The following is a 14,641-nucleotide window of genomic DNA, read 5'->3' as shown; positions in this document are numbered from 1 at the left end:
CACACTCTCCTCACACACACATGCACACACATGTAAGAAGCATACATACATGTAAGAAACACACACACTCTCTCTCACACATGTACTGTGCGTGCGTGCGTGCGTGCGTGCGTGCGCTGTGTGTGTGCGTGCGTGCGTGCGTGTGTGTGTGTGTGTGTGTGCGTGCGTGTGTGCGTGCGTGCGTGCGTGCGTGTGTGTAGGCTGCTGGACGTCATTGCAGGGAGGAAGGATCCCCGAGGCCTGCGTGGTGGCCAGGTCCTTGTTGACGGACAGCAGGTGACCTCTGAACTCCGGCTAAGCTCCGCCTACGTGGTGCAGGTAAGGGTGAGGTCGCCATGGTGAATGTGTTGTGGTTGCCGTGGGTGATGTTGTCATTGTGATGTAGCTGTGATGGTTAAGCAATATGGCATGTGTGCGCAAAGGTTATCACGATGGCATGAGTGTGTAAAGGTTGTGGCATGAGTGTGTAAACCCTGACCCTAACCCTAACCCTGACCCTAACACCACGACCATGGTGTTTTAATTATTTCTTTGTTTTTTACTGCATGTTTTGTCTCCATCCACCCATAACATACCATGTCTGCCACAGTTCCCCTTCCCAAACACTTAGCTAGACCCACTCATAGACATCCCCCCCTTAGACCCCAACCCCATCCTAGACCTACTGCACTCCTACCCACCCCCCCTCACACTTACAGAAATGCAATAACCAACCCCACACAGAGAGGCTTTCCTTTACAGTACCCTACCCACTCCTACCTTCACATAACACGTCCTCTCCTACCTATGCCCCCACCCAACACCAGATACATTCACACACATAGACCCCCTAGGCCCACACACACATATGCATCCACTTTAACCTCCACTAGACCCCCCTCTTCACACACACACACACACCCCACTCCACCACCAGACATGTACACAAACACTCTCAGACATGAACCAGATCCCCTCACACGCCAACAAGCCAAACATTACTTTAAACTAATCCAAGTCACACATCACAAACAGATCACACACACAGCTCTGGACACACACACTTTCCCCACAGGCATGTACAGACAGGTCACCAAACTCACAGAATTCATCAAACCAGCCGCCCCCACACCCCAGACACTAGAACTACTCAGAAACAACACAACACAGTGGATGGAACAGAACATGCAAATTTTACACAACCACTACACCTCACAAATTTTAAATTTTACTACATCTTCAGCACCTTTTAACAACACAGCTTTTCAAATAGCGTGTGGCTGGGCCAGGAAGAGGTACCAGAAAAGATTCACCGACTCCACTCTTCCCACAGTTCACCTGGCCCTCAACCCCCCTACTCCCGCCCCTTTGCCTACACCCCCTCCTCCCCATACCCCCCCATCCACTTTAACATGCCTTTCAGAATTTCCACCACTTTCATCCACAACTTCACCATCACACACAACCACAGACACGTTAGCTCAAACACTCCCCAACCCCACTTCCACTCCCCCTCCCACTTCCACCCTTCCAACCATACACAATCACCACACACCACCAGGATCCACCAACTTACAGACTCACACACATACAACACCGACAGCTGACACACTCACTACACCACACTTCACACCTCCACGCACTCCTGCTAACACAACCACACACCTTTCCCCCTACATAATATCACAAGCACATACAGCAAAGCCACTACCCCAGCGCCCCACATTGAGAGTCACCACACAGTTTCACCACACAATACACAGCCAACCTCTAACAAACACTAACCCCACCACCACACACTCACCCAGGTCAACACGTACACAACCCCCCAACCACTTAGTAGTACACACCCTCGATAATATAGTTTCCTTGTCCCCACAGCACCCACCAGAGGAGGAGAGGGAGACTCCGGCGCCTCCGCAGCTGGAGAGGGCGATGACGAAAGGGCGGACTCATCAAGTCAAACGATTTGTCACAACCGCAGCTGAGCCCTCTCCATCAAAAGCTGTGGGACCGCCGGAGACACCCAACCCTCCTATCCCTTCCACACCCCACACCCCACCACACACCATCGCCAACCTCCTCTTACAACCCACACCACCCACTACACACCTCTTCCACCCCACTTACCACCGGGCCCTCAGAAACAAACTGGAAGAATGGTCCATTTCAATACACAAACCACTAGCTTTCATAGGAGATTCCAATCTCAATAGGATTCCCCCCTTCACCCATCCCGATATACAAATTGACAGTTACCCTGGAGCCACCATCTACCACTTTGCCAAACTCTTACAGAAAACCACCCCCCTTCCCCAAGTGAAGTCGGTGGTCTTGTCAGTGGGCCTCAACAACAAGGACCATGACCCCAAAAACACCAGCATCAGACAGTTCCTCATCCTCTACAAACATGCTTCTACAGTTTTCCCCAATGCAATCATACACATTCCCCTCATTAATTTTTCACCCCGCCTCACTACCCAACAGCAGGCTAATCTCACTCACATTAACCACTTTATAACTTCCCACTTCCCCCACATCCCCACTATCCCCCCAGACATCTTCCACACCACCCAAGATAACATACACTGGACACCCCATACAGCTCATACAATCTTCACACATTGGTGCCAATTTTTACATTTTCAATAACTCCACCCATAACCCTGGCCCCCCCAACTCCCACCCCCCCTCCTGCACACTCACCCCCTCCACCCACTCCCGCCCTCCCTCATGATTTAATCATGAACCTCTCCACCCTTTTCCAACCCACTTCCCCACAACGCTCTCTGTTGGAGAGGGGGCTTACATTCATTCCACACACCACTCGCATGGACCGGGAGGAACTCCAGAGGGACCTATACCTTTATCACCGCCGCCTTAAAATACTCCATCACTTTTCCTCTGACGACTCCTACACTCCCACCCCCTTCACTCTCCCCTCCACTTGGGAACCCCACACTTCACAATTAGATAAGAAATTAGTTAAGCACATTCACAGGGACAGGCGGGCACTCAATTCCTTTCTCAGACACCTCCCTCCCCCCACCACCAGCAACCTCACACTAGTGGAAAAACAGGCCATTTCACAACTCACAAACAATAAAAATATAGTCATCAAACCGGCGGACAAGGGTTCCAAAATTGTTATCATGGACACCCATCACTACCTCACTGAAGCACACAGACAGCTCAACAACACCCAGTTTTATACACCCATAGCACAGTCCACCCAACCCGCAGCACAGTCTGAAATCCGCCGGTTAGTCACCTCACTTTATCAACAACACTTCATTAACCATAAACAAAGTATATTTTTACAAGGACCGGACCACCCCCGACCACGACAATTTTATCTCCTCCCTAAAATTCACAAACCCCCACACACCTGGACAGTTCCCTCTCAGGTTCCTCCTGGTCGTCCCATCGTGTCAGATTGCAACAGCACCACATACAACATTTCCATCTATATTGACTCCTATCTTAACCCCCTTTCCAACAGACACCCTTCCTACCTCAAGGATACATACCACTTCCTCACTAGGCTTCGACCCATGGCAGTCCCACACCATACTCACCTCTTCACTTTAGACGTAGATAGCCTTTACACCAATATCAACACCCCCGCCGGATTACAAGCAGTTCAAAACACTTTTCAAAAATACCCAGACTCTCACAGACCGGACACCATCCTCCTGCAACTGTTAGAAATCTGTCTCACTCACAATGATTTTAATTTTGACAAGAAACTTTACCTACAAGTACACGGGACTGCCATGGGTCAACGCTTTGCACCTTCCTACGCCAACATTTACATGAGTGAGTGGGAGCAGGCCGCCCTGGCCAAGTGCCCCCTTCAACCCACTTTTTATTTTCGTTATCTAGATGACATCATTGGAGCTTGGCCACACCCCCTACAGGATTTCAACACTTTTTTAGACACTTTAAACTCACATCACCCATCCATCTCACTTAAGGCCACTATTGACCCTCACCAAATTAATTTTCTAGACACTACCATCTTTTTCACCCCTATTTCACCTACACACAAAACTTTTAGCTCCAAAGTTTATTTTAAACCCACGGACACTCACTCACTTTTGCACAAGCACAGCAATCACCCCAAACACACGTTTAGATCCATAGTTAAATCACAAATAATCCGCTTTCATCGCATCTGCTCCTTTCCCACAGACCTTCACTTTGCCATAAAACAACTCTTTCAAGCCCTCCGTAAGAGGCACTATTCTAAACGCTTCCTCCGCCACATCAAGCACTTGACCTTGGCCGGCCTTGCTCCCACTCACTCATACACCCCAAACACTTGCCCATCACCCACTCCCACACCAGACCTTACTCTTAACCCCAACCCGGACCCCAACCCAGATCCTAATCCCAACCCTTTTCCTAACCTTAACCCTGACTCTAACCCCTACCCCTTTCCTAACCTTAACCCAAACCCTTTTCCTAACCTTAACCCCAACCCTTTTCCTAACCTTAACCCCAACCCCAACCCTTTGCCTAACCCCAACCCCAACCCCTTGCCTAACCCTAACCCCAACCCTTTTCCTAACCCTAACCCCAACCCTCTTCCTAACCCCAACCCTGACCCACCCCATCTCCTGCCCCTTATTGGCACCTACTCACACGGCATACAACACCTTCACCACACACTGAAACAACACTATACTGATTTCCAAACAACACACCCCACCTTCCAACACCACACACTCATCTCCGCATATAGACGCAATAAAAACCTCAAAGATCTCCTCATACGCACCACCTTCACCCGTCACTTACAACCACCACCCCCTAAAGAAAACTTACACTTCACCCCTCACCTATTCATCACTAATATCCATAGTCACTGTTCTGCACCCACTAATCCACTAAACTTAGACACTCCCAACTTAGTATATGCGATCACCTGCACTCACTGTCACATGTTATACATCGGGGAAACTGGACATACACTTCGCATACGCCTCAAACAACATCTGCACAACATACAGAAAAATACACTCAACACCTATCTTGTCACACATTTCCAGACGCACAACATCACACAATTGAGGGTCTGTGGCCTTGAAGGGAACCCAGGCTGGACAATTTTACAGAGGAAAAGAGCAGAGAGATTGTGGATTTTAAAACTTCAAACATTACACCCACAAGGTCTGAATGAAAAATTAAATTAAAGTTTTAAACCACTCTGTGTCTTTTTTTATAGTTCCTCTCTTTTATTTCCTTTTAACTTTTATTTTATTCTGTTTTATTTAATTTATTTGACTTTTAGATGAGACTAGGGGGGCGGGGACAACTGGCCAGTGCATAATGGTCCAAACAACCACTCACTAAAACAAAATTTTAATTCTAATTTCCTAACACCACGACCATGAGTGTCATCTTGCTTTGTACAACAGTTCCAATACCAACTAATTTAGTTTAGAAGACACACAACACCACCACCACGACCAACACCAACACCCTAACCAACACTACGACCATGAGTGTCATCTTTCTGTGTGTGTGTGTGTGTGTGTGTGTGTGTGTGTGTGTGTGTGTGTGTGTGTGTGTCAGGATGACATACTGATGGGAACACTTTCAGTCAGAGAGAGTCTTCTCTTCTCCGCCAATCTAAGGTTACCACGGCAACTGCATTCCGCTAGTGTTAAGAAAGAGAGAGTGGAGAGCATCATCCAGGAGCTGGGACTGCAAGACTGCGCCGACACTAAGGTGTGTGTGTGTGTGTGTGTGTGTGAGAGAGTGTGTGTGAGAGAGAGTGTGTGTGTGTGTTAGATAGGTACGGAGTTTCGGTGGTGTGTGTCCGGTGGTGATGTGTGTGTGTGTGTGTGTGTGTGTGTGTGTGTGTTAGATAGGTACGGAGTTTCGGTGGTGTGTGTCCGGTGGTGATGTGTGTGTGTGTGTGTGTGTGTGTGTGTTAGATAGGTACGGAGTTCTTGTGGGGTGTGTCTGGTGGTGATGTGTGTGTGTGTGTGTGTGTGTGTGTGTTAGATAGGTACGGAGTTCTTGCGGGGTGTGTCTGGTGGTGATGTGTGTGTGTGTGTGTGTGTGTGTGTGTTAGATAGGTACGGAGTTTCGGTGGTGTGTGTCCGGTGGTGATGTGTGATGTGATGTGATGTGATGTGATGTGATGTGGTATGTGTGTGTGTGTGTTAGATAGGTACGGAGTTCTTGCGGGGTGTGTCCGGTGGTGATGTGTGTGTGTGTGTGTGTGTGTGTGTGTGTGTGTGTTAGATAGGTACAGAGTTCTTGCGGGGTGTGTCCGGTGGTGATGTGTGTGTGTGTGTGTGTGTGTGTGTGTGTGTGTGTGTTAGATAGGTACAGAGTTCTTGCGGGGTGTGTCCGGTGGTGATGTGTGTGTGTGTGTGTGTGTGTGTGTGTGTGTGTGTGTGTTAGATAGGTACGGAGTTCTTGCGGGGTGTGTCTGGTGGTGATGTGTGTGTGTGTGTGTTAGATAGGTACGGAGTTCTTGCGGGGTGTGTCTGGTGGTGATGTGTGTGTGTGTGTGTTAGATAGGTACGGAGTTCTTGCGGGGTGTGTCTGGTGGTGATGTGTGTGTGTGTGTGTGTGTGTGTGTGTGTGTGTTAGATAGGTACGGAGTTCTTGCGGGGTGTGTCCGGTGGTGATGTGTGTGTGTGTGTGTATGTGTGTGTGTGTGTGTGTGTTAGATAGGTACGGAGTTCTTGCGGGGTGTGTCTGGTGGTGATGTGTGTGTGTGTGTGTGTGTGTGTGTGTGTGTGTGTTAGATAGGTACGGAGTTCTTGCGGGGTGTGTCTGGTGGTGATGTGTGTGTGTGTGTGTGTGTGTGTGTGTGTGTGTGTGTGTGTGTGTGTTAGATAGGTACGGAGTTCTTGCGGGGGGTGTCTGGTGGTGAAAGGAAGCGCTGTAGTATTGGCATGGAGCTGATCACTTCCCCCTCCCTCCTCTTCCTGGATGAGCCAACCACAGGGCTCGATTCCAACACAGCCAATAGCATCATGGCCCTGCTGCACAGGTACATGCCCACTACACGACCACAGCCAATCACAGGGCTCGATTCTAACACGGCCAATAGCATCATGGCCCTGCTGCACAGGTACACGCCCACTACACGACCACAGCCAATCACAGGGCTCGATTCTAACCTGGCCAATAGCATCATGGCCCTGCTGCACAGGTACACACCCACTACACGACCACAGCCAATCACAGGGCTCGATTCTAACACGGCCAATAGCATCATGGCCCTGCTGCACAGGTACACGCACACTACACGACCATAGCCAACCACAGGGCTCGATTCCAACACGGCCAATAGCATCATGGCCCTGCTGCACAGGTACACGCACACTGCATTCTTAAGGTAATTAGAACCTGCTAATTAATATGGTAAATAGAACTTGCTAATTCATATGGTAAATAGAACTTGCCTGGCTAATTTATATGGCAAATAGAACCTGCTAATTAGAACCTGCTAATAGAATCTGCTTGGCTAATTCATATGGTAAATAAAACCTGATAATTAATATGGTAAATAGAAGCTGCTAATTCATATGGTAAATAGAACTTGTCTGGCTAATTCATATGGTAAACAGAACATGCTAATTCATATGGTAAATATAACCTACTAATTCATATGGTTAATTGAACATGCTAATTAATATGGTAAAAAGAACATCTTTGGCTAATTCATATGGTAAAAAGAACCTCCCTGGCTAATTCATATGGTAAATAGAACCTGTTAATTCATATGGTAAATAGAACCTGCTAATTAATATAGTAAATAGAACTTGCTAATTCATATGGTAAAAAGAACCTGCCTGGCTAATGCATATGGCAAAGAGAACATGCTAATTCATATGGTAAAAAGAATGCGGTTGGCTCATCCCTATGTTCCCCCGGTCCTATGTTCCCCGCTCAGGGTTAGGATTAGGGTTATGGTTTTAAAAAAGGGTCCTAAGTTCCCCGGTCCCATACATAGCGGGGAACATAGGACCCGGGGAACATAGGTACGTTCCCCTTGGCTAATTCATATGTAGAACCTGTCTGGCTAATTCACATTGTAAATATAACTTGCTAATCCATATGGTAAATAGAACCTGCCTGGCTAATTCATATGGTAAATAGAACCTGCCTGGCTAATTCATATGGCAAATACAATGGTGTGGTGGTATGTAGTGTGGTGGTGTACTCTACACACTCAAACACACTGCCCCCCCCCCTCTCTCTCTCTCTCTGTGTGTGTGTGTGTGTGTGTGTAGGTTATCTCGGTGCGGTAAGACCATCATCTTCTCCATACACCAGCCACGGTACTCTATCTTCAGGCTGTTTGATCACCTCACTCTCCTGCATAAGGGAGAGGTGGTATACGTCGGGCCCACAAGCAAAACCATGGACTACTTCAAGAGCTTGGGTACACACACACACACACACACACACACACACACACTAGGGCTGTTGGAACGAATTTCTAAAGTCGAATATAAATCGAATATTTAAAAAATCAATACTAATCGAATTTGGAAATTAATATTCGAATGTGATGTTTTGGGGTGTTTTTTTTTATGTGTTGGCTAACTTTAGCGAATATGTGAAAACAAAATGCTTTTGTCACGTCTAATGCACAATCTAAATATGGCAGAAGCGATGCACCCACGGAGATCACTCCTGACCATATCAGCGATGTGCGGAACGTTTTTGGATTTCCATCAGAAAACGGAGAAATAACAATTAGCCTAATGATGTCGTAATCTGCAGAATATGTAGCAGCAAGCAGCCTGAGTGCACATCTGATAACGCTACACCCTTGGGGTATACTACGAAGCACGTTAGACATACCTAGGCTATCTAGACATATCAAGGCTTCACAAAGCCTTGACTCAGGGATATACGTTAAGTGATACTACGATAGCAGTTATGTGATATATTTGTCAAACTAGGATTTCAGCTCAGATCTGAGCGTGTTCTCGGTGTTGGGATGACGTTGGCCAATCGTGAAACGGGGAGACGCACAAGACCGCCCATATTAAAAAACAATTACTTCCGCATATATGAGCGATAGTGTAATCTACACTGCGGTCATTTTTAGTGTCTAGCCTATAACATAAAAAAAAAAACGATTGTCATCAGATGTTGTATTGTATGCACGTCCATAGTGGCATATTTGCACGCACAACACTATTAAAGCGCATTCAAGACCCAAAATGTTTGTAGAGGCGGAGCTCCACCTGTAAGATAAATGACAGATCCACTTTCGTGTCACAGCATACCCTGGATTTGAGCGCAACATACCTCGCTAACCCACTAATCAAGATTTGTAGATTTGTTCAATGTAACAAGTCAACCACACGTTTATAGTGGCATTGGCAATGCATAAGCCCGTTTATCAGGGCTCCGAACCGGTTCAAGGAACGAAAAACGAAAAACGAACAGAATTTTACGGAATTTTACGAGGAGCGGAAACGGAAACGAAAACAAAATGGTCTTCAACTGTTCCGGAATAGAAACGTTATTCTGAAATCCACAAAACCGGTTAATAAAGTTTTTTTTTGTTCTCTATATATTTTATACAATTTCACAAAAGCATATCCTATGTCAGGGAGACTATTTGCGGTTGTGCGAAAAACAAGCCCGCATCTACACTGTTAATGTGAGCTAACAAGCCGCTATGTAGCCAACTACTGTAGGTGAACAGCCTAATAATTTGATTTCTGCAGTTTGAAAAAAAAAAACGAATAAATAGACCTTTGGTCCAAATGTGTATGTTTTGTCTTGCTATTGTAATGTAACCTATCCGTTTGCCACTTCGGATCTTAGGCCAGCTCGTAGCGTAGGCTACTGAAACTGATTTGGAAATTGTTTGTAGCCTATGCGTAATAGCCTATTTTGCCTGTCCACGCCTTGTCGTTTTAAAGTCTGTTTGTGCAATTATAGCCTATTCTATGTAGAAGAGTTAAACGGAAAATTTGAGATAGGCCTTGTCAGCAACAGACAGGTTAGTTTATAAACAGGGTTGGAATTATAGCGCAAGCCTTTGAAGATCTCCATATGGATAAAACTTAGGCTACAACCAGGTAAGGAGTTTAGCACGTATCCAGAAATATTTTTGATAAGAAATTATTTATAGGCATAGGTTAGGCCAAGTCTGTAGGCTATGGGATGGATAGCCCATCTGAATGTTTTTGGATGCCGCCTGTCAGAGTGCGAATTACCCCACCATAATTAGGGGGTACTGCTCCTTCACTTCTTCTGACCATCATGGTCCATTACCATATCAATCCGCACCGTGATCGCCAAGTGCAATGTGTTGTGCAACACACGGTCTAAACATGCAACAAACTGATAATCAGTAGGCTATAGAATATCTCATCGTTCTTATACTGTATATCCAAAGAGAACTGTTTTGATCAACTCTGCCCTCTGCCCTCATTGTGTCGTCTCCCTGCGGCCTGCTCACGGCTTTTATCCTGTGCCTCTCCTGTCTGCTGGATACCCCTTTCCTTAACACATATGATTTAATGTAATTGTTTGTAGATCTTAGTGTTAATATTTCCTGCTGACTCTTTTAGCACCAAAAAAGTCCCTGATGTCTGCGTGCCTTTTCCTCATAGCGTCTCTTTGAATAAAATAAAATAGTTTCATTAAGATAGTATCAGGGTTCTCAGATGAAACTACATTTATTAAACTAGAAATATGAAATAATATAATGTAAAAACAATACCAACCAATTAAAAACAAATTCAAATACTAGCAGATATTTAGCCTAGGCTACTTGGGTCTTTTTATGTTTCCACAGGTTTCACTGATATTATGTAGGCTTAGCTACATCAGACCCTCTTGTGCATACCGGTAATTAGTGTTGCACGGTGTATCGATACTAAAAAGGTATCACGATGCCTTCACGCAAAAAACGATACGATTTCCAACGTTTTTAGAATCGATACTTTATTAAAATTAACGTTCTGTGTCTGCGTGAACTGCTGCTCTCATTGCTCCTTGCATGCATCTAGGCAAGTGGGCGTGTCAAGCAGGCAGCTCTGAGTGAGTGAGTGAGTGCGCAGCCAACGTCAACATACAGTAGTTCTTTGCCGACCGTCCTCGGCCTTGTGGATAAAACAAAAGGTGAAGTGAAATCTGCAACTATTTCGGATACATCGCGAATAGTGAAGGCAAGCCATCAGGTACACAGAGGCCCGTTTGTGAAATATGTTTCAAAGTCATTTAAAAGCAGTAGGCTACGCATGGAACTTGGCTAAACACCTCGCAGACATATCCCAACATTTTTGTTCAAAGAACGGCAGGTTAACGAATATGCTATAGAAAACACGACTACATGGTTAGTGCCAAGTTCTTCTCTTCTGTTTTAGTCTAGCCTAAGTGAAACGAGTAAGGTTCTCTGGGATAAAGCGAACCTTCCTTCATCAATGAATTTTGACGAGACATAACGAGCTGTAATCATAGGGTGCTAACGTGATGAAAGCGCAATGTTCACACCAGAATAACATTACCATAACTTGTAAACAATCTATTTCATGTTCGGTCAGTACTACTGGTAATATTTGTCATAGTAGACTGCAGATGTCATGTAGACTGCAATTTGTTCAATAAGTATTGCCCAGATGTAGGATAGGCTACCCGAAATGCGCTAATTAAAGCCCACAGCATATAATACCACCAAAGCGTGTTGAGTCCTAATAATAATAGCGGCTTATTGTTACGGTGTAGCAAATCATGTTATCAAAGAAATAAACGTAGGCTAATGTAGGAATGCACACAGACATATTGCAACAGGTAATGGTGTAGGCCTATCTGACGAAGACCTGAGTGCTTGGAACGTTGTACTTGTACACTGGGCGCAAAGAAGACTATCCTCACATTTTTCCCTTTGCAACTGTCAAAGAAATCCCATGAACACGGGAAGGCCTAGGGAAGCCTATACTGTACATCAGATGGCCTAAAGATTAGGCCCCTCTGCATAGCATTCAGTGATTTGCATGCAGTAATTTCAACACTGACCTTGATCTAGCCTAGTTTGGCTATTTAAAGCTACTTTATTGGCAAAACACAACACAATGTAAATGAACTATAACAAAAAATAAAGGACTTAATCATACAAAGTAGGCCTACTATTTTACTGACTATAAAAATAATAATTATGTAGGAAGTTTAGAACCCAGAATTGACCTGCACACTACAAAAGTGCACCGAATTCAACACAAATGACTCAATAGATAGATAGATAGATAGATAGATAGATAGATACTTTATTGATCCCCAGGGGAAATTCAAGAAGTACACTTGGAGGAGGTATGAGTCCTTTCTTTTCCAGGTATCTTAGGATTTCGCCGTAGTATCGTTTCAGTATCGAGCATCGTGATATTTATGGCAGGTATCGTATCGAAGTCATAATTTTGGTATCGTGACAACACTACCGGTAATATAAAAACACAGGATCTGTGCCAAACTAATTTCAAAAGGGCACAATAATTTATTCAAGATATAATAAGAATGGACACCTAGGCTATGGAGTTCATCTTCTTGGAAATGACAATTGATTTTATCTCACCACAATGTAGGCTAAAGGTTTATTTAAATAGAGAATTACCTTGCTAACTAACCTTGGTAACTAAACAAGGTCCACTTTACTAGCCTCAGTGGGTAAGTAAGTAGCAGGTAAGTAGCCAGTAATTCTATGTATGAAGAGGTGACATGAGCTATGAAAGAACAAACACGTTTATAAATGAAGGTTGTAAAATAACACATTTTCAACAAGCTAGACGTCAGTTAGCAACTTACATTTACCCATGCACGTCAGCAGCAAACCGAATTTTGCCTACTGGAGGAATTTACCTAGCGTTTTGTCATTCAATGTTGACACTTGCTCAGTTGCTTCTAGCGCCACGGTGGTTAAAAATGGTACGGTCCACAATAGGGGTTTCTGAAATCGCTTTACATTAAAATGTTCCTACAGTGAAAATAGGAGTTGACTTGTATTGTAACTGTAATGATATTTTTTCACAATATCAGAAAAATTATCTGACCCCCCCCAAAACTGATATTCCTGTAATTCGAACTATGCCGCCTGTGATTTATTATTTTTGGGCATAGTCTTCTTAGACTTGATAGGCCCGCCAAACACTGCCGGAACTTTAAGAACGAACGATATTTTGCGTTCCGAACCGGTTCAGGACCAATATGTTGGTTGCGGAACGCATGCAAGAACGAAAACGTTAAACATAGGCCTACCTGAACCGTTCGGAACGGAACGTTTGAAAAATTTCGTTTTCAAGCCCTGCCCTTTATACAGTGTATGGAGATGCATAGTAAATATTAACTAGACTGCATTTCCGGCGGGAACTGCGAAAGTGTGCTTGCCCTGGTCCGGTCACCAACGTGAGCAGACAGTGACATACGCTATGCTGAACCTGGCTTGATCCAAGCATTCTAACAGTGCCTTTCAGTGTTGGAGCAGTGGCAATACCTCAAAAGCTCTATTCAACTATTGCCTTGCGGGGTGAATGCGGTTCGTTGGATTTTACCTGTGGCCTGCCTTCGAATTTAGCTTCTATGACTAAAATCAGATCAATAAAATAAAACAATAGCAGTGATTGGCTGCAAAAATAAATAATGTCACGCGTCTTGCACCTCTCAAACCGGGCTATCATTGAAATTATGAAATATGACTAAGGCATTAAAATGCTGGATACTTTTTCACTGATTTATTTTAAAAATATGAGCTATGAGTGTGAATGTTATATATCCATCCCCTAATTCAGTTTTACTGGTTTATTTGACAAATAATCTATATGGATTTGCTCTATAAAGACCTTATGTCTGTTTGGGATTGTTTTGAGAGCCTATTGATGTATCTCAGATTAAAGGAATGTCCACAACATTAGTGATGTTTTTTTTTGTGTGTGTGAATGTATTTTACTTAACTCATTGAATGTAGCTGGATACTCATGAACGCATGTCTCTATAGCCACAATAGGAGTAATTTTAGCAACACCGTATTTTGTGTGGCCCATAACGACCCAGTGGATCATGAAAATGTGCCAAAATTCACATTCCTTGCTTATTGTTGGTACATTAATCCCAGATTGCCACTTATCTGAGATGTAAGAGTTCAGTATAGGTTTAATGTTTTTTAATAATACTCTCCCATCATGATATTTAACAATAATGAAAATTTTAATTTGAATACCGTCAATGTGAAAACAACTCTATTATGTAAGCTATATATAGCTACTGTTCTCCTTGCTATTTCAGTTCGTAAGTCCATACTATCCCATGGCAGAGCAAGGATTTCATGAGTGGGCAAGGTTGCCCGGAGACATTGTGGCTGCCCAGAGGCATTGAGCATATTTGGAAGGCATTGTGATAGAAGGTGAATGGTGCAAGGGTGAATGGTGAGAGTTACCAAATACCTGTGGGTGGTTTGCAAAATGATGGAAACTTTTGGAATATTTCTTTTTTTTTTTAGCTTATGCACCCTCACATTGGAGTCCCCAGTTCATATACAAAATTTGGTATCGATATGTGACGGTGTTCCTGAGATATGGACGACTTCCTGTTTCGGAGCTTCGCCGCCGATTTCGTTTGGCTGTGACGGGCAAACGCTTTCGAAAATCAAAAATCCTTCTGGTAACTTTTGTGAGGC

General features: G+C 44.4%; 2 protein-coding genes across 2 annotated transcripts in view; one reads left to right on the top strand and one right to left on the bottom strand.

Annotated features, from left to right (window-relative positions):
* The window catches only part of LOC121718522, an 823,508-nt gene that overhangs the window by 439,877 nt on the left and 368,990 nt on the right, over nucleotides 1-14,641 (bottom strand). The gene's annotated exons all lie outside the window — the stretch shown is intronic.
* Nucleotides 1-14,641, top strand: part of abcg2b (ATP-binding cassette, sub-family G (WHITE), member 2b) — a 30,157-nt gene that overhangs the window by 3,270 nt on the left and 12,246 nt on the right. The window contains exons 3-6 of the mRNA XM_042104253.1: nucleotides 201-318; nucleotides 5,560-5,715; nucleotides 6,840-6,997; nucleotides 8,244-8,395. Of these exons, the coding sequence (XP_041960187.1) occupies nucleotides 201-318; nucleotides 5,560-5,715; nucleotides 6,840-6,997; nucleotides 8,244-8,395 (584 nt within the window). The remainder of the gene's footprint in view (nucleotides 1-200; nucleotides 319-5,559; nucleotides 5,716-6,839; nucleotides 6,998-8,243; nucleotides 8,396-14,641) is intronic.

This window comes from Alosa sapidissima, chromosome 9, assembly GCF_018492685.1.
Source record: "Alosa sapidissima isolate fAloSap1 chromosome 9, fAloSap1.pri, whole genome shotgun sequence".
In the NCBI taxonomy this organism is placed as follows: Eukaryota; Metazoa; Chordata; class Actinopteri; order Clupeiformes; family Clupeidae; genus Alosa; species Alosa sapidissima.
Note: the sequence above shows the minus strand (reverse complement) of the source record. Positions and strands in the feature narration are given on the sequence as shown.